The sequence below is a fragment of the Fonsecaea erecta genome (assembly GCF_001651985.1).
Source record: "Fonsecaea erecta strain CBS 125763 chromosome Unknown Scaff8, whole genome shotgun sequence".
In the NCBI taxonomy this organism is placed as follows: domain Eukaryota; kingdom Fungi; phylum Ascomycota; class Eurotiomycetes; order Chaetothyriales; family Herpotrichiellaceae; genus Fonsecaea; species Fonsecaea erecta.
This window is the reverse complement of record NW_017387251.1, coordinates 164,378-182,727: the sequence shown is the minus strand read 5'-3', so window position 1 is coordinate 182,727 and position 18,350 is coordinate 164,378. Positions and strand designations below refer to the sequence as shown.

The 18,350-nt window shown below is 53.4% G+C and overlaps 8 protein-coding genes across 8 annotated transcripts; 5 read left to right on the top strand and 3 right to left on the bottom strand.

Annotated features, from left to right (window-relative positions):
* Positions 1-1,179: 1,179 nt before the first annotated feature.
* Positions 1,180-2,607, bottom strand: AYL99_08736 (hypothetical protein; the record flags this gene model as incomplete). Its single annotated transcript, XM_018840244.1, has 1 exon — positions 1,180-2,607. The coding sequence occupies one exon, from the start codon at positions 2,605-2,607 to the stop codon at positions 1,180-1,182; it is 1,428 nt and encodes a 475-aa protein (XP_018689991.1).
* Positions 2,608-3,358: 751 nt separating this feature from the next.
* AYL99_08735 (acetolactate synthase, small subunit) lies at positions 3,359-4,472 on the top strand (the record flags this gene model as incomplete). The annotated part of the gene is made up of 2 exons (XM_018840243.1): positions 3,359-4,239; positions 4,295-4,472. The coding sequence occupies 2 exons, from the start codon at positions 3,359-3,361 to the stop codon at positions 4,470-4,472; spliced, it is 1,059 nt and encodes a 352-aa protein (XP_018689990.1).
* Positions 4,473-4,880: 408 nt separating this feature from the next.
* On the top strand, positions 4,881-6,663 carry AYL99_08734 (hypothetical protein; the record flags this gene model as incomplete). Its single annotated transcript, XM_018840242.1, has 2 exons — positions 4,881-5,143; positions 5,193-6,663. The coding sequence occupies 2 exons, from the start codon at positions 4,881-4,883 to the stop codon at positions 6,661-6,663; spliced, it is 1,734 nt and encodes a 577-aa protein (XP_018689989.1).
* A 579-nt stretch (positions 6,664-7,242) lies between these two features.
* Positions 7,243-8,040, top strand: AYL99_08733 (hypothetical protein; the record flags this gene model as incomplete). The annotated part of the gene is made up of 1 exon (XM_018840241.1): positions 7,243-8,040. The coding sequence occupies one exon, from the start codon at positions 7,243-7,245 to the stop codon at positions 8,038-8,040; it is 798 nt and encodes a 265-aa protein (XP_018689988.1).
* A 594-nt stretch (positions 8,041-8,634) lies between these two features.
* On the top strand, positions 8,635-11,072 carry AYL99_08732 (5-methyltetrahydropteroyltriglutamate- homocysteine S-methyltransferase; the record flags this gene model as incomplete). The annotated part of the gene is made up of 3 exons (XM_018840240.1): positions 8,635-8,645; positions 8,698-9,037; positions 9,093-11,072. The coding sequence occupies 3 exons, from the start codon at positions 8,635-8,637 to the stop codon at positions 11,070-11,072; spliced, it is 2,331 nt and encodes a 776-aa protein (XP_018689987.1).
* A 596-nt stretch (positions 11,073-11,668) lies between these two features.
* Positions 11,669-12,547, top strand: AYL99_08731 (hypothetical protein; the record flags this gene model as incomplete). Its single annotated transcript, XM_018840239.1, has 1 exon — positions 11,669-12,547. One exon carries the CDS (start codon positions 11,669-11,671, stop codon positions 12,545-12,547), a length of 879 nt encoding a protein of 292 aa, XP_018689986.1.
* Positions 12,548-12,942: 395 nt separating this feature from the next.
* On the bottom strand, positions 12,943-14,071 carry AYL99_08730 (hypothetical protein; the record flags this gene model as incomplete). Its single annotated transcript, XM_018840238.1, has 2 exons — positions 12,943-12,968; positions 13,063-14,071. 2 exons carry the CDS (start codon positions 14,069-14,071, stop codon positions 12,943-12,945), a joined length of 1,035 nt encoding a protein of 344 aa, XP_018689985.1.
* A 1,303-nt stretch (positions 14,072-15,374) lies between these two features.
* On the bottom strand, positions 15,375-17,430 carry AYL99_08729 (hypothetical protein; the record flags this gene model as incomplete). The annotated part of the gene is made up of 6 exons (XM_018840237.1): positions 15,375-15,532; positions 15,608-15,866; positions 15,949-16,536; positions 16,601-16,766; positions 16,877-17,276; positions 17,334-17,430. 6 exons carry the CDS (start codon positions 17,428-17,430, stop codon positions 15,375-15,377), a joined length of 1,668 nt encoding a protein of 555 aa, XP_018689984.1.
* Positions 17,431-18,350: the final 920 nt, after the last annotated feature.

Sequence of the window (18,350 nt, the reverse complement as noted above, 5' to 3'; positions counted from 1 at the left end):
AGCCAAGTCAACCCGGGACGCTCCGCTGGGCCCAAGGAAGTAAAGCCCCACTCTCAAATGTGATTTCCGGGCCACTCGTTGCATTTCAGGGGGAGCAACGCGTGGCCGTTGACCGTTAGTTGATGGTCCGCAGCTGGCGGAAACAGCATATCCAAGAAAGCCCAAGAAAGGGCCAAGTGATGAATGCTAAATTGAGATCGACCGCCGTCAGAGATGCTGAAGGGCCTAGACTCTCGACATGGCATTCCGGAGTACTCGGTATGGCGCTTCTCACGGCCCAAAATCCGTCTGTCTCATTTCAGCCCACATCTAATAATGAAAGATGGGGCATCCCCGAAGAGGAGCTGTGTGGCGGGTAAACCTTCAGGAGGCTCCGCGAGGGATCCGTTCTCAATTTCAGTGACTGACTTCCGGTTGGCTCGACCATGGTAAGTCGGGGTTCGATTACAGTTCAAAAGAAATATCGAGCGAAACGCGGCTTACCGAGTTCCGAGTTAATCGTCCTGGAAGATTGCTCGCTCGACCAATGTCGAAATAATTCATGCCAATCGTTCAATAGTCCTCCTATGAGGATAACTCCTCATAACCGACTGGCTCGCAGAAAGACGCGTTGCCTGGTCCGTATAAATCGCGACAACGGCAACGGCGACAGATCCATAGGGGCCACTCGGAACTCGTAGAAGTGCTCTTTGCTGCTTTGGTCGTTCTCTGGGCGCCATGCGTCCTACACTGTCCCCCTTCTTGGCTTGCGGGGAATCGAGAAAGTAATAGCGTGGCTGGGCTCTACCTCCTTGTGAACAAGCTCGGATGTCGTTGGACAGAAGGGATAGATGGGTTTCATTGTTGGTGCTCGGCTTCATGTATTTTTTGGAAGACGTGCTCCAAGCCAGCCAGGACAATGTTGCGAGAAACTTTGCCAAGACCATTCACAAACCTCATGCGTTGTTGATCTATGCAAAGTTGGTACAAAATGGTTCGAACATCACGACCACCCGCCATGGTGTGTAATGTACTCATTCAGCCAGATTGGAAGTCGGTCTCTATGCAAAGTAGTTTATCAAATTGCCTACCGGGGCAGCAGTCGTATCTCTACAGTAGCACTCTTACCCTGCAGTCTTAGGGTAGCATATATGCATTGCTGCCAGTGTGCGAGTCTCCTTTAGCATTCCTAGCCCTCACTCATGCTGCCAACGTAGCATTGCAACTTATCCCAGTAACATTCCTCGCGTTCACGCAAGTCGCATTAGCAGTCGCATTGGTGGCTGTATCAAGCAAGTGCACATCCTTGAAATCAATGTTCGAACAAGGTGCGGCCGCCGAGCAGTTCAAGGCGACGCCGACTCTGCTGCTAACGGTTCCAGACACGTCAGAGAACATCAGGTTCTCGAACTCCAGAGTACTCGTGTCGCAGAAGTGGGCTTGATCAGGCACCTTGAAGTAGCATTTGTTGATGTAGACGGCTTGGCTTGTATTGTGAGTCGTCAGTCCCCTGAAAGTCACATTGGAAACTTTCCCCGTCCCACCGCCACCACCTTGTGGAGGTTCTCCTTCTTCTTTGCCCACCCAAGATTTGAAGTAGGCTCCGCCAGACACTGCAGCGCCGCCAGTGCGGGGATTGATATCCTGTGAGACCGAGATATTTGTGGCTGTCACGTTGAAAATGTAGTCTGGTGAGTCAACGTATTGGCCTATTGACCCGAACGCAATCCCGCCTCCAACGCAAGTCATGTTGTTGATGACCATGTTGGTCGTATTCCCTTTCGGAGCTAGACAATCATCTCCACCGTGAAATTGCCAGTCTCTCACCAGAAGGTGGTCTACTCGCAGGGAATCGAGGCCATCAATATTCGTTTCGTAATTGGAAGAATTTCCGTACGGGTCTGTGTTCGTACCGTTGATATACACCTTGCTGAGCTCGACGTTATAGGAGTCTTGAATCCAGAAACTCCAGAACATTGGTTGGCGTATGGAAAAGTTCGTCACAATCACATTGGAGGAATTGAAGATGGAGAGAACAATAGGTCGGCCAAACTGGTTGCTATGCCCAGCGGCGTGGGTCATCCACGCCTGTCCATTGCCATTGACACCGCCCTGCATCCAACCTCCCCCATCGATTTCAAAATTGCTGCCTTCAACAATCCACCCCGTGGACTGGTTCTGAAACTCAACACGGAAGGAATTGTCGATCCAGTAAGTTAGGTCTGGCGTGAAAGAGAGGGTACCAAAGATTTCCAGGCGGGAATTCTGGAGGTTCATGTACATCCGCCTTGAAACCGTGTAGACGTACGGAGCTGGTAGTGTAATGGTCCCATTGATGCCGCATTTTTCAACAGCAGCAAGAATCTGGGACGAATCGTCCTGGCCCCAGCCCAAAGGTGCCACAATACATGTGAGCCCGCTTGGAGACGGTGAGAGGGGGAAAGCAGCCTTTGCGGGAGCTTGTCCTAGGTACGGGTAGGAAGCATTCTTGTGATAGGGAAGCGTCGTTTGAGGGGAATTTACGGAAGTCGTGACCGCCTGAGGAAAGTAAATGGTTGATGAGCCGCTGCCAGAGGCGAACGACACAAGTCCAATGGCACACAGGAACGTCAACGCCCTTGAAAGCATGATGTCGAGAGATTACAACTTCTCCTCAGTTGATGTGTGAAACAAGCACTGGCTGGCCCGTTCCTAGAAAACATATCTTACCTGGGCCTGTGCGAGCACTGGCGGTGGATATATACCCATTCTTCGTGGATCAGGCGACGAAGTCAGACTTGTAGCTCGCCAGATACTTGAGGAAAGATGAAGCTTCCATCCTCCTGGTTCAGACGAATCAATGAGGCATTGATAGCCCACGTGCTCCAGTAGTGAAAGGTAGATCTTTGTTCCTATGTAGCACGATGCGCTAGGAAGGAGGAGAGGGAACCAAGAATGCCGATACACGACTTAAATGCATCATTGCCGCATTTGTTTATACCCCAGGCGAACTTGTAGAACAGGAGCTCGAGGGGACGAAGAGGAGCCGAGGTCGTGAAGGTGAGAGCAGGGCAGAGAGATCACATCCTTCAGGGCAGCATGATATGCACTCATATATCCGGTGCAGTATCTCACCCGGAATGGGCAGGTTTATCCGTCTCTCCCACAAAGCGGCGTCAATCTCAGCCCCAATTGACCTCTGCTTGGCAGCCTCCGAAATCGCTTGTCTGCGAGGTACAAGTCCTCCTCTTCTTGCGCTGATCCCAAAATTTTATTGCAGAGCTTGTCCCCTGTATTTTTGTGACTCATCCCTCCAGTGATATAACAAGCCCAACCACCATAGACCTTGATGAGATAGTGCTTGCGTGTCTGCCCACTACACCCTTCTCTCGCCGCCAGCATGGCAGGCCGGCACAATCTCCTATCTCTAGCTTGCAGGGTCGCGAACCACCACTCTCACCGCGCGCAAACTGGAACCTCATTCCTCGACTCCATCCTCCCCGCTTCGAGACGAGCCAAAAGCACCAATTCAACCTCAGCCCTAGCATATAAGGCTCTCCACAGGAGGTCCCCCCTACCGCTCCCGGTATCAGACACATCTCCCCAATATGGCGCCGCAGCAGCTGTGTCATCCATCCTCTACGAGACCCCGGTGGCGTCCCAAGCACCGCCCAAGAAACATATTTTGAACTGTCTTGTGCAGAACGAGCCTGGTGTCTTGTCTCGTGTGTCTGGCATTCTCGCGGCCAGAGGTTTCAACATTGACTCCCTGGTGGTGTGCAACACCGAGGTAGAGGACCTGAGTCGCATGACCATCGTGCTCAAAGGACAAGATGGCGTCGTCGAACAAGCGCGAAGACAGCTAGAGGATTTGGTTCCTGTATGGGCTGTGCTGGATTATACGTCTGCCGCTCTGGTGCAGCGCGAGTTGCTACTGGCTAAGATCTCGATTCTTGGCCCGGAGGTATACGAGGAGTTGATGGAACACCATCGCGAGATGACCAGTCCCGAGTCGGACCATGGCTCAGCGGATGTAGAAAACGCAGAGGAGAATGCAGAGAAGAGGCTTCAGGAATTGGAAGCTGGCCGGCATGAAGATTCATCTCTCATTCAACGAGCCAAAGACATGCTTGGTCAAGGTGCCAGCTACCACCCCAGCCGCCTTGCTGCCAGCCAAGCTTTGCGACACAAACATGAACACCTCGAGGCCATCACCCATCTGACTCACCAGTTTGGTGGCAAGGTTTTGGACATTAGCACGAATAACTGCATTGTGGAAATGTCAGTATCTCCCTTCGAAGTTATTTACGCATTTAAGGTGCTAACGTGACGACAGCTCTGCGAAACCGAGCCGAATCGACTCCTTTATGAAGCTGATCTCGCCCTTTGGTATTCTCGAGTCAACAAGGACGGGACTGATGGCCCTTCCTCGATCCCCGCTCTATGATCCCAATGATGAGCACGTCCGAGAGGCTGATGATGTTGTCGATGCTAGCACCCTGCCTCCTGGTTAGTGGTCCATGTTACCATCATGTCGGAATAGCGTCAGGAGCCCCTTACACGAGGCTGTTTTTTTATTTTGGAGTAGGCAGGCTATTCTTTACCACAAGCTCGGATTGTACGAGCTATGGTATTTTTGAGGGATCGAAATTACAGCCAGATGGATGATAACAATGATCCCACAAAATAATGGTGTTGTTCAAGCATCTAGCTGACCCTTTTTGTCTGGACAAATCAAAATCTCTTACACTCGTATTAATGCCCAGCGTTGTGCTGTATGGCGGGGTCTAGATTTCTAGATTCTCTCAGCCTCACGTTCATCCTCGTTTGAACTCGGCAAACAACATCTTGAGTTGTTGCTAAGCTTGAAATCATAGAGAGCCACCCTTCGCATCAGCCCTCATCCTTGCTCGAGCTTAAATATGGAGAAAGTTGACGCGGACGTCCATCAGTTCGACATCCTTGACGGTTCACCCCTCTATGTGAATCCAAAACAGTTCCATCGTATCATCAAGAGACGTGTAGCACGACAGAAGGCCAGAGAGGCTACGGTCGGGGCTACGTATTCCCAGGATGCTCCAGCGAATGACTCGCAAGGGGCCTCAAGCTGGGCATCTTCTGGTGGAGATTCGTATCATGCGTCGGAACCGTCTGTCGACGAGGCGCGGACTGAGCTTCGCTTGCCGTCAGTACTGGAGCAACTCTGAACATACAGCAATTGACTGTTGACGCAGATTCCGCAAGTATGGAGATGAGCGCGACAAGGACGGCGACACCCTGTCCATTGAGAGCCACTCTATCAAACCTTTCAAGCCAGAGCGTCATTCCTCGGACTGGCCTTACAGCTGTAAATATTTCGTCCCCGAGCTCATGAATGCTGAAGGCGCAACTTCTTTACTCAAAGGCGACGCGGAGTTCCTCCCTGCTGAGAGCAACACCTCGGAATGCTTCACGGTCGTTGATTTGACGGAGACCGGGCCACATTCTTTCGTGCTGTCTCCCACAGACAGTCAATTCGACGAACGGCTCCGAATGACTGATCTCTCCCACGGCAGTACGCGAATCATCTTTGTTTCGCAGAAACGGCTATGCCTTAAGAACTACACCACCAGCAGATACGGGCTCCAGCATTCAACTTGGCTTCGGATCTTGTCCTCGGGTGACATACCCCCAGACGCCGTGCAGCTGATCCATGAGAACAACGGATGCCGGGGATCCCATACATCATTCTGCTCCGATGTTAGAAGCATTCCGTGTCGAACCAAGGCTTCCAGTAACAAGCTTTGGGAGACGCTGTGTGCCTACCACATTTGGCTTAAGCCGCGACCATGGTGGAACGAAGAGCATTTTGTCTACGCTCGCCATGACTTTCATTCGACGAGGAAGCTCTTACTCGTGGTTGGTACTTCTCTCGACGCGCAACGACAGCGTGTCTTGTCGCAGTTCCGATCCGTAACGCAGCCGCATCTGTTCTCCGTCCTGCTTGCCCTCACAACAACATGGACGAAGGACCTTGAAGAATTTGTGTGGGAGCAAGACTTCAGCACACAGCGGCTTGAGTCGGACACTGGCTGGTCCACCGTTGGCCATACTCAGCTAAAGCCTTTACCGCGCGAGAAGCTCGCCCTCCGCAAAGACGTGATCTTTACCAAAGACGCGCTATCCCATGCGCTCCGTGCATCAGAGTCATTCGATGAACTCTTCACCTTCCTGTCAAAAGAGATACACTCGATCCCCTTGGACTGCTATAAGGTCAAACTCCGTTCCGACCAGCTCAAGGACGCCTTCCTACAACAAAGTTGCAAACAGTGGCACCAAAAGAGCCAAGCTCAAGGACTCATGGAGCGCCTCGATACTCAATGGAAGATTGTCAGCGCGCTCATGGCCCAGCATAATAACAGCTTGAACTATCAGATCGCCACAGATTCCAGAGTCGACACCGTTATCATGCGGCGTATCTCCTTCGTGACGATAGCTTTTCTCCCGGCGACTTTTTTAGCGACTTTCTTCAGTATGTCGTTTTTCCACGTCACTTCGGACGACTTAGCTGCGAGCCCTGCCATCTGGATTTACGTTGCCTGCGTCGTGCCCCTGACTCTGGCCATTGCCTGGCAGTCGAGCACTCGAGGTTTGTCTGCAGTGAGGTGGGCTACATCAAAGCTGCGGAGGAGGACCCCCAAGAAGAGCGTTTTCTTCGAGGATTGAGCGGAGGAAGCCCAAGCAGCCCGTCAGGCCCTCAGCTTTGGCCTGCCGGAGGCTTTAAGAAGATGTACGGTCAGACTTGTAGGTGTCTGTTTAGGGAGTTTGAGAACAAACTTGGGCATCGTTGATGACTGGAGTTGAGTCGAAATGCGTAGAAGCAGCGTCAATGTCTTCGGTGGAGTATATGGCCACGCCACAGCGACATGTTCTTGCATAGCGTCGTCATGATTTGAACCAACATCTATTCTTGCAGCCTTGACACACAGATCAGCAACTAATCTCACAATATAGTCCTTACCGTGTTTCTTTCTTGTCTCCTAGCTGTGGTTGGGCAAGAGATGGCGTCTTATCTGGCAGAATTGCCTTCGCTAGGCGAATTCTTTCCTCCCACACCTCGAGCAGCCAAATTGTCGCTTGACATCTTCAGACTATATATCCCTGTAAGAGTGCCGCGCTTGCTTCTGCCGTTTACCTTGCCTGTTTTTCCATGGTAATTCCAGAAATGAGGATTTCTTGTCTTACTTGACCGCATGCTTCTAGGTCTCCGTGGTGCTATGGACACCCTTGAGAAAGCTACAGGCAATGGGCAAGACCTCGACCCAATCTCGCCTGAGTCTTCCTGGCCGCTATGCCTGGGCGGCGGCGGAATTGGTCGGGCCGCTTAATCTGCTCTACATTCTCTACACTCTGCCGGCGAGACTCAGACCACAGCCACAGGCAGCGACGAGCTTCTTAGGCACCGGCCTGCCTGCTCAGAACGAGATATTGGCGTGCTTGTATCTCCTCCACTACGTCAACCGCGCCCTTGTCAGTCCGCTCTACCTGAACCCGAGCATGTCACCCATCCATCCATTCGTTACCATGTTTATGAGCGTCTTTCAGTACACCAACTCGACCAATATTGCCTGCTGGCTCGTGTACTCGACAATGAATGCCAACACGGAGAGTCGGCCCATCCTCTCTTTCGGTTCGGTCATTGGGGTCTTGAGCTTTTTGCTAGGCCTGGCGGGCAACATCTGGACAGAGACGAGGCTATACGAGCTACGGCGTGGAGCAGCCAAGAGAAAAGCAAAGTCCGAGGGCAAAGCGACGGTTAGCTACGACAAGGTATATGTGATCCCACCCGCTGAAGGGGCATTCAAGTATATCTTACACCCACATTACGTCCTGGAGTGGCTCGAATGGACGGGCTACTGGTGGCTTGGAGGGGTATGGGGATTGGGATGGGGTGGACAGAGTGCTGCCCTGTGGTTTGTGGTTTGCGAGATCGTGACCATGCTACCTCGAGCAGTGACTGGGCGACAGTGGTATGAAGACAAGTTTGGCAAAAGGGCTGTTGGAGGGCGTGCGGGAGCCGTCCCTGGGCCCATCAGGCTGTGATGGCGACTGGTATAACATGTGCGAACAGACGAGCCAACAGGGGTTTTCTCGGATTGGTGAGGCGACCAACCGCAAACCAAACCCTCTCACCCTGCCACCCACGATGGCTCTGGGGTTTCCTCATGGTAGTAACTAGATGGCGTGATTAATGGGCGTCTTCGGAAGGCCAAGAACACTCAGCAACAAGGGAAAATGGCTAGCACTCCGTCCGTAAAAGTATATCCAGGTCTCACTCACGGCCCAGTAGCACACGGCGACTTTTTCGTAGTCATGCAGGGCGAGCGAATCTCGGAGGCTACGGCGGCGAACAGCCCAGCACAAGCATCCCACTAAAACCCCGACCGCCTTGTGTCACTGCAAGCACCAGAGCACATTTAATTTTTTTCCCTACTCATCTCTCACCCTCTTGACTCGGGCCTCTCTCACTTTCTCACCGCCCTCAATCTTCTCCTCTTCTTTGTTTTCTTCTTATTGTCCTGGTCTTCTCATCCCTTTTTTCTAACCTCTCAATCCATCCTGAGGACGTATTGGAGCATTGCTGTCCGGACCGTCTCCTTCACAACTTGTCCAAGGTTCCCGAGGGCACCTGCAACCATGGTTCAATCGTAAGCTGAAGCATGAAACCACCCTGAAACCCAGTTGCTGATGACACCACAGCTCGATCCTCGGTTTCCCTCGCATGGGAGTCAACCGTGACCTCAAGAAAGCCACGGAAGCATACTGGGCCGGCAAGATCTCGCAGGATGAGCTCCTCGCCGAGGGGAAAAGACTGAGACTGGCACACTGGAAAATCCAGAAAGACGCTGGCATCGACATCATCCCCAGCAATGACTTTGCTTTCTACGACCAGGTCCTCGACCACATCGAGCTCTTCGGTGTTGTTCCGGAACGGTATACCAAGTACAACCTGGCTCCGCTTGACGAGTACTTTGCCATGGGTCGAGGTCTCCAGAAGCCTGCCACCGATAGCTCCCCGGCTGTCGATGTGCCTTCTCTGGTGAGTAACTCTCACATACTGGTCGACGTCAGGCTCTGACTAATCCGTACCGCAGGAAATGGTCAAATGGTTCGACTCAAACTACCACTATGTGAAACCAACTCTTCAAGACAACCAGATCTTCAAGCTGTCCTCAAAGCCCAAGCCCGTTGTCGAATTCCTCGAAGCCAAAGAAGCAGGTATCGTCACCCGTCCGGTCATCCTCGGACCCGTGTCCTTCCTCTATCTCGGCAAAGCAGACCGTGGTCAAACTATCGAACCAATTTCTGCCCTCGACAAGCTTCTGCCTCTCTACGAGGATCTCCTCAAACAGTTGAAGGATGCTGGTGCTGAGACGGTGCAAATTGATGAACCCATCTTGGTCTTCGATTTGCCTCCCCACGTCAAGGAGGCCTTCAAGCCGGCGTATGAGAAGCTCGGTGGACTTGGGAGCAGTGCCCCGAAAATCGTTCTTGCGACCTACTTTGGTGACATTGTCCACAATATCGATGTTCTCAGCTACTTGAAGAACCTCTATGCCATCCACGTTGACCTCGTCCGCAATCCCGAGCAGTTCGAGACTGTCGCCTCTGCGTTGGCCCCTCAGCAGGTTCTGTCGGCGGGCGTTGTTGACGGTCGCAATATCTGGAAGACCAATCTCAAGAAAGCCGTTGAGCTTGTTGAGACTGCCATTCAGAAACTCGGCAAGGACAGAGTTATCGTCTCGAGCTCCAGCTCTCTCTTGCATACTCCTCACACTCTGGCCAGCGAGAAGAGCTTGGACCCTGAGATTGCCGATTGGTTCAGCTTTGCTTGTGAGAAAGCCAAGGAGCTGGCCATCATCGCAAAGGCTGTCACGGATGGCCCGGCCTCCGTCCGAGAAGCCCTCGAAGCCAATGCCAAGTCGATGCAAGCTCGTGCTTCTTCAAGCCGAACCAACGACCAGGCGGTCAAGGAGCGGCAGAGTAAGATTACTCCTAACATGTACCACCGCAAGTCGCCATTCCCTGTTCGAATCAGCCAACAGCAGGAGCGTCTGCATCTGCCTCTGTTCCCTACCACGACTATTGGATCTTTCCCTCAGACCAAGGAAATCCGTATCCAACGCAACAAGTTTACCAAAGGCGAAATTACTGCTGAGGAGTATGAGAAGTTCATCGAAAAGGAGATCCAGGACGTGATCAAGATCCAGGACGAGTTGGGCCTCGATGTCTATGTCCACGGCGAGCCCGAACGCAATGACATGGTCCAATATTTTGGGGAGAGACTCAAGGGTTATGCTTTCACGACCCATGGATGGGTTCAGTCGTACGGCTCTCGCTGTGTCCGACCTCCTATCGTTGTCGGTGACATTTCTCGACCTGCTCCTATGACGGTCAAAGAATCCAAATACGCGGCTTCAATCTCCAGCAAACCTATGAAGGGCATGCTCACAGGTCCCATCACCTGTTTGAGATGGTCATTCCCTCGTGACGATGTCCATCAGTCGGTTCAAGCGGAACAACTGGCTTTGTCTCTCCGCGACGAGGTTATCGACCTCGAAAAGGCCGGTGTCTATGTTATTCAGGTCGATGAGCCTGCTCTGCGTGAAGGCCTTCCACTCCGCGCGGGCAAGGAACGAACCGACTACCTGAAGTGGGCCGTGGATTCTTTCCGCCTGGCAACCGCGGGTGTTGAGGATGGCACTCAGATTCACAGCCACTTCTGCTACTCCGAGTTCCAGGATTTCTTTTATGCTATTGCCGCACTGGATGCCGATGTTCTCTCGATTGAGAACAGCAAGTCTGACGCGAAGCTTCTCAAAGTCTTTGTGGATGAGGCTTATCCACGTCACATTGGACCTGGTGTCTACGACATTCATTCTCCTCGTGTTCCTTCTGAACAGGAAATTCGCGACCGTATTGCAGAGATGTTGCAGTACTTGAAGCCAGAGCAATTGTGGATTGATCCCGACTGTGGGCTCAAGACCCGACAGTGGAAGGAGACCAAGGCTGCGTTGACGAACATGGTCAACGCGGCCAAGAGCTTCCGTGCTCAATATGCCAAAGGCAATTAATGGATTCTGTAACGGATGGTGGGGGTGGGTGAACAACTATGAGCTCGATCAATCAACCTGATCTGAGCCAATGGCGTCTAAAGGGATTTTGATGAACGAAATGGCTGAACGACAAAAGTGCTTTTCAACATGATACCACTGTAGCGATGGGGGCTGGCAAAAGTCCGATCTTAACATCGGCGTTTTTGGCTGGCTCTGAAACCAGACAGATGAAGGGACCAATCAACACGGGGTGGGATGGCCATGGAATATGGCGGTGATGTATGTCACCTTTTCAACAGAATATGTCGAGTGATTAGGATTCGAAACAGGAGTCTGCATTTGGACTGATCGCACAATCTCTCTCTCTCCGTGAACAGCCATAAACTACTAGTATGTAGGTATCTTGTAGAGTCGATCGTAGCAGTGAGAAAGAGGCACGTGAGCACGTGTCGTCGAGGCGTGTTTTTCTACTGGCCCGCAATGTGATTCCCGTCGTCGACTCCATCGCCCCGCCAACATTGTCGTGAACATTCAGCTTCCTACTGATGATCTGACTGACTGTGTCTATCTGGAGTCGAAGCGAGCGACATCAGTCCCTTTCTCACCAACCCAACATGTCGGCCTATCATCCCAAACAGCCGCCTGCCCCTCAACCCACACGCGTCTTCTTTGACCCGTTCAACTCGTCGTCCACGGGCCACCAACGTGCCGAAAATCGACTGTCGGGGTCCACCTCCTGGCGCGACTCTCGCACCTACAAACTCGCGCACCAATTCAAGGACACGACCGGCCGTGGCGGCCACCAACATCTCGCTGATTTAGTGGGTGCGGGGAGTGAGAATTTTGGCCAGGATGGACGCAAGGCGAATGGCGACTGCCAGGAGACTGCGCAGGACAAGGGATGGCAGGATATCAGAGATCTGATGGGTGGCACTAAGAAACGACCGAGTGGGATAATATTAATAGAAGACACCGGATCTGCCTGCAAGCGACCGAAGACAAGCCACGATGGCCCCCAACTCCGCCACAAGGATAACACAGACTCTTCCCATTTGGGACAACGACAGCAAGACGGCCTAGACACTAATACTCTGCAATCTCAATCTCAACCTCAACCGCCCCAGATCTTCCGCAACTTGACCATCTACCTCAACGGAAGTTCCTTTCCTGTTATCTCGGACCATAAGCTCAAGCACGTCTTTGCCCAGCACGGCGGCAACACCTCCATTTCTCTCGGCCGTCGGACCGTCACGCACGTCATCTTGGGCAACACCGCCGCAGGCGGGGGCGGCTTAGCGAGCGGCAAGATCCAGAAGGAGGTGCACCTGGTGCACGGAAAGGGCGTGAAGTATGTCACGGCGCAGTGGGTGGTGGACAGCGTTGCCAGAGGCGTCAGACAGCCCGAGAGCAAGTACGTGCCGGACGGGGTGGGCGGGAGGATTGGAGGGAGCGGGCAGGTGAGTGTCAGGCAGATGTTCCAGCGTAAAGGATGAGATAAGACGATGAAGTGGTTGCATACCTTAGTTATGTATATGGGTTGGTAGGGTAGATTATGACGACTTTGCATTGAAGGGAGGGGAATGGATCAATGGACGAAAAGGGGTTACACAGAACCCTGGACGGCGCCATATGCATCTCTCAGGCATGGTACAGACAGAGGTCACGACTCGACTGGACTGGACGATCAAGAACGGACATGGAACGAGAAGTGCTTACGATATTTTTCAACTTATATATATGTGCTTCAACACCAGGGACCTCCGGACTGCTGGGCGCCACGGAACCCAGAACTCGACCTTCGACAGGCGGAAAAACAGAAACGCCAGATGAGAGAATAGAATGACGACGACGGCCACCCTTATGGTGCAGAAAAGATTTCTTGCTTTGTTCAATTGGTGCTCAGATTGGGCCACTCTGTTCCAGACACGATGGTGGTCAGCATGAGACTCCTCCAGCTTCATAGACGACACATCACAAGGATTGGTTGAAGAGATGGCAAAAGACTTACCGAATCTTGTCCTCTCGCTATTTCTCCGCACGATCTTCACCTCGTCGCCGACCTTGATCTCCGCCGCAGACTTGCCCTCAGGAACCCTCGCGAGGAACCCATACCTGCCGAACACGGGGCTCCATTTCGCTCCGAGGTCCACGCGCCGGTCGCTCTGCAGCTTCTTGAGGATCTTGCCCGACTCGCCCTCGCCGACCTTGCCCGTGGCGTAGTCGACATTGAGCGAGTTGCAGCGCGCGCAGTTCTGGGTCAGGACGATTTTGGCGCCCCCCGCGCTCCCGTCCTCGGCGCCGTCACCTATCACAATTTCGGCCCAGAAGTCCTCCTCAAACTCCTCTTCCGCGCCCTCGACAATGATGTTCGGCCGGAACTTGGAGATGTCCATTTCCTCGTTCTCGGGCAGGCGGCGTGTGGCGTTTTCCCACGACTTCGTCGATATGACTAGGTAGGGTGCCACGTCGGCGAACGAGAGGCCTTCGTCGATTCCCTCAGACTCAGACTCTCCCGCTCCAGTAACGGCCCGCACGAGAGAGGTGGCGGTGGATGTTATACTGCCCAACCACGAATTTGAACTTGACTCCTGAGCAGGGCGAGAGGCGGCGGCATTCGGGGGCATGTTTCCCAACACTTTCCTCGGATTCGCGCCGATGTACAACAACTTGACCTCATAGCCGAACCGCTCGCTGAACCAGCGGTTGTACTTCTCGCCCATGTCGTACCCGATGCACGGGGACGAGTGCATGGTGATCTCGACCTCGTCACGGCCCGCTGTGTCGGGATTGAGGGGCACCTCCAGCGGCTCCGGGCTGACTTTCTGGTCGGGGTGATCGAAGACGTGGTCTTTGGTATAGGTCACAACGACCTTGGCATCGGGGCCGCTCTCGGGGGAGAAGGCAGTAGTGAACAGACACATCTCGGTGAAATAGGCCACGGCCATGTGCTTGCCCTGCGCGACGTTGAAGAGCATGAATCGCCGGTCGTGCGGGAACCCCATGTACGTTGCGGGCATGGAGGGTAGCGAGACGCCGCGCAGCGACTTGATGGGGTAGGTATAGATCTGCCAGGGAGGGAGAAGATCAGTCTGTATATCAGTGACGGTAAGACGGTAAGGGTGAGAGGACGTTGGTGACCACTTGGTTGTCTTGTTTTCTGTTTCTCCTTCTCTTTCACAAACACACCGACACCCACACACACATATAAACAGGAGGGTTGAATGGGGAAGGCATGTTACAGTACCTGTTTCACGCACAGCTTGCGCGGTGCCGCGGTGGTTCCCGAATCCGTCATCTTCAATACCTCTTGTTGTTTCTGCCTTGTATCCAGAAAATACACCAGATGAGATCGTTCAATCAATCCCAACACAGCCCACAACAAGGTACTCAAAACCAATGGGCTGCTGCCTACTTTCCTCCTTAATGTGTGTGATTTTGCTATTGTTTTCCTACTTGAAGAGTGGCGTTTCCAAGGTTCCTTATGGTCAGAATATACAGCCCTGATGACTCTTATCTGATCCGCCCTCCGTTTTACCTTGTCCCTCTTGATACGGCTCACGCCCTACCAACACAGACGAGGTGCGGAGAAGTGCGATCTGGGATTTGTCAGAGGAGGGACAGCATAGACAACGATGGGAAACGAGAGATATGCGGCTGTGGCTCTGCAAAAGACGTGGACGAGGTAGTCTGGATGAGTCAGTCTAGAGGAGGGAAGGGAGGGAGCGGAGGAAGAGATGCGTGGGCAGGGAATATCTGGTTTGTCTTTACGCCCTTTCGTCCCCCACAACCGAAAGAGAATATGCGGCCAGATGGATGGATGGGCAACGGAGATGGTTCCCCGATCCTGGACAAGCCCTCAACTCTCGACAATCTCTAATTACCCCGCAGCATCATCATCGATGATCATCAACGAATGAATACACCGAGACCGAGGCTAGTGACGCCGAAATGGTCATTGACGGGCCACCGGGGACATATCAGATCGGAGGGAAAGGTAAGCAAGTAAGCCACCGTAACCCATGCAGTTGACTTTGTGTATATACAACTGATGGCTGCCCTTTTACACTAGAGGGCGTCGGAACGAGAACAACTTCGAACCTCCTCTCTCGAATATGTGCATAGAAGGCACCACTCCATTTTCACCTAGATATATACTCAATGCGGACCGAGGAGGGTGATACCATCGAGATCGCCAGCGGTTGGCAACTGGGCACGGGCTGTCTCCACCCAGGCTCCCTTTTGCTTGATGCTAACCGACTGGCTCGTTATCTGTCTTGTTCGTTCGTCTGTCCGTCTGCCCGGTGATTCCGCCTCTCGTCATCAAGACTCCTGGATCTTGCGGAAGATGGGATTCCGCGCCGTAAAGCTGCGGCATCGCTTGCCAAAGATCCACATGGGGATGGTGAGCAGGCAGATGAAGATGTGGAGGCCCCCGATGGTGGAAAAGACTTCGAGCGGTCCTTGCTTGGTGATCCAGTCTGATGAGGAAGACACAGGTCAGTCAGTCAATGATCTATCAGCCAGCCACACCGCCACGCCACGCCACGACTTACCGCTGATGAAATAGTTCATGCCGAAGCTGTAGATGTTGCGCAGGTTGAGTGATGCAAACGCCTCCGGCGCCTTGTTCCGGTGGCACTCGGTGATATACCCGTAAATGCCAATGTTGAGGAACGACATGGAGAAGTAGATGAGCCCGTACAGAACCACCGGCCCAGGCCACGGCGCTTCGTTCTGCAGCGTGGCCCCGAAGCCAAAGAAGCCCGCGACACCCAGGACCAGGGTGAGGACGTTGAGGGAGAGTCGAAATTCCTGGAGCAGGGAGATGTGGGAGGTCAGCAGGTGATCTTCTATTTCACCTCTTTCAGCATTCGTCTGGATGGATGGTTCTCACCGGTTCATAGATGCCTCCATTCCACCGAGCCAGCTTCTTGACCGTCCAGTCATTCAGCGGCCCAGCCACGAAGCCCAGCAAAGAGGCCACCAACGCCGCCACACTGATGAGACCTACGTCCGACACGCTGAAGTTGTACGGGGGTCCCGTGAAGAGCTGCGCCAGCACCGAAATCATGACCACCAACCACGACGTCGACAGACCGTACGTGATGAAGCCGTAGAGTACCTGCGGGAACAGGAGCATGCCGAACGGCCGCAAGATGATGTACAGCAGGTTCTCGTCCGACTCGGCCCCGCGCCACGGCCGCAGCTCCTCCCAGAACGTCCAGGCCGGTTCGTCGGCGCCCGTGTACAGCACCTCGGTGTGGACCTTGCTGCCGGATTTGGTCGTCTCGAGGTGTTCCATGTGTTCGCCCTTGACCTCGTGCACGTCCAGGGTCTCGAACGTGTGGTCCGTCGTCCCCAGATCGAGGTTGTACGCGGGATCTCGCTTGTACACGGTCTCGGGCACGAACAGGAGAATCAAAATGATGAAAACCCCGTACAAGCATGCGCAGATGCCGTACGTCCAGTTCCACCCGAGATCCTGCTCGAATCGTGAGCTTCGTCCCAAACCCCAACCACCGCCATGTTGCGTTCTGCACACGTACCTGAATAATGTACCCGGAGATACAGCTGCCTCCGCCGACTCCGATGCTCAAGCACAGACCCCAGAAAGCCAGGCGCAGACCACGTTCATGCACAAAGTAGATATCGCCAATGATGGCTGTCGTGAGCACCTCGAAGGGCGACATGCCCACGGCACCGAAAATTCGACTGGAGATCATTGTTAGCAAGCAAGGGACACGAAAATTCGACGACAGACTCCTATGTGTCTTGCTGTTTCTCAAATAACGACCTGGATCTCCTAAACGAGGGCGACTCACCTTGCAAGCAGACTGTGGTAACTGTGCGCAAAGTACCCCCAGACCGAGGAGATGAACAACAGAAGATTGCCCAGAATAATGACCGGTCGACGGCCGTACTTCACTGACAGTCCGTTGGTGATGAAGCACGAGATGCCGATGGCGAAGATGGCCCATCCCAGCCCGCCATTCAGCGTGTTGTACGACATGTGCCACTCCTCGGCCATTTCCGCGAAACCGGGAGAGATCATGGGCCCCCACGCGCCCACCACAGCCGTGTCGACGCTGATGATGAGCAGGAGAAGATCCTTTTTCCATCGGGGCCAGTTCAACGGGTCTCGGGGAGACTCGCTGGGCTGGGGGACCAGCACGATGTCTGCGTTGCGCCCCGTGGCGTGTTTCAGACCCGAAGTATCTCGTCCTACAAGTCATTGTCAACACGTCGATCCGGAACAGAGACTACAGACACAGCTCCTACCGTGAAATTGATGATGTTGCGCATCGATCATGTCTGCGAGCAACGCCGTGCCCGGGACGTGGTCCAGATGTCGGTCTTCGAGGATTCCGAGACCCATGGTGTCTTTTGTTCAAAGGTAGGGAAATCACTCTTTTGAATCCAACGTTCTCGCAAGCAGCTGCTTTCCAAAGGTAAAAGGCAGAGTCGAGGAGTTCTTCAGAGAAGGAGAAGGGGGAGATGCCACCGAAGAAGAGACTGGCGGTATCGGTTGTATATGGAACACTCCTGCATCTCGCTTTGTTGCGGGGCCATCGGCAATGGACAGGGCTATAGGTACCGTAGCTTGGGGTCTGGAACGACTCAAAACAACTTCCCACGAGCACGCTGCTCTCGCAGAGATGCGATTTCCTCCTTCCGTGGGTTTGGTGGTGGAACCCAGGAATTTCCCCAGACCAACCCATCCCAGCCTCCAGTTTGCTGGAGTACCCCAAAGTGTGGGTCGCCTGCCACCCAAGGGCCTGTGGCGTCCTCTCTTCTAGCAAGTTATCTAAGCGTAGACCTTTTTGTAAGTTAGCTGACCCCAGGATCGGCAGATATGTTCACCCATAGTGGCCACGTTGACCTGTGGATCGGGCGAAGGCGTCCCCCGTTATTGGTAAGGGAATTCTCCGTTGGATGTGGGAGTTGACCCCTTGAATATCGATCCACCAGGGGTGAGAGAGGCGGGGAAGAGAAAGGGATTGCATATCGCCTGCCAGATCTTTGTGTATAGTGAGCCTCGTGATTGGACATGCGGTGAAGGATCCATGACGGAGGTTGACTTAAGGCGCGGGGACTTATCGCTATACCACTTTGAGGAAATGGATTTGGACGTATCACGGCTGCCGGGCTTGCATGGTCCTTTCGTTTCAATCTCCACCGTGTGCAGTAAGTGGGCATCAAAGGAAGCGTTAGCGGCTTCAATAATATGTCCGAGCATCTGATGGGTATATTCCTGGTGCTCTGTCCTTTGAAACGGCACAGCCTTGCCGTATTGGA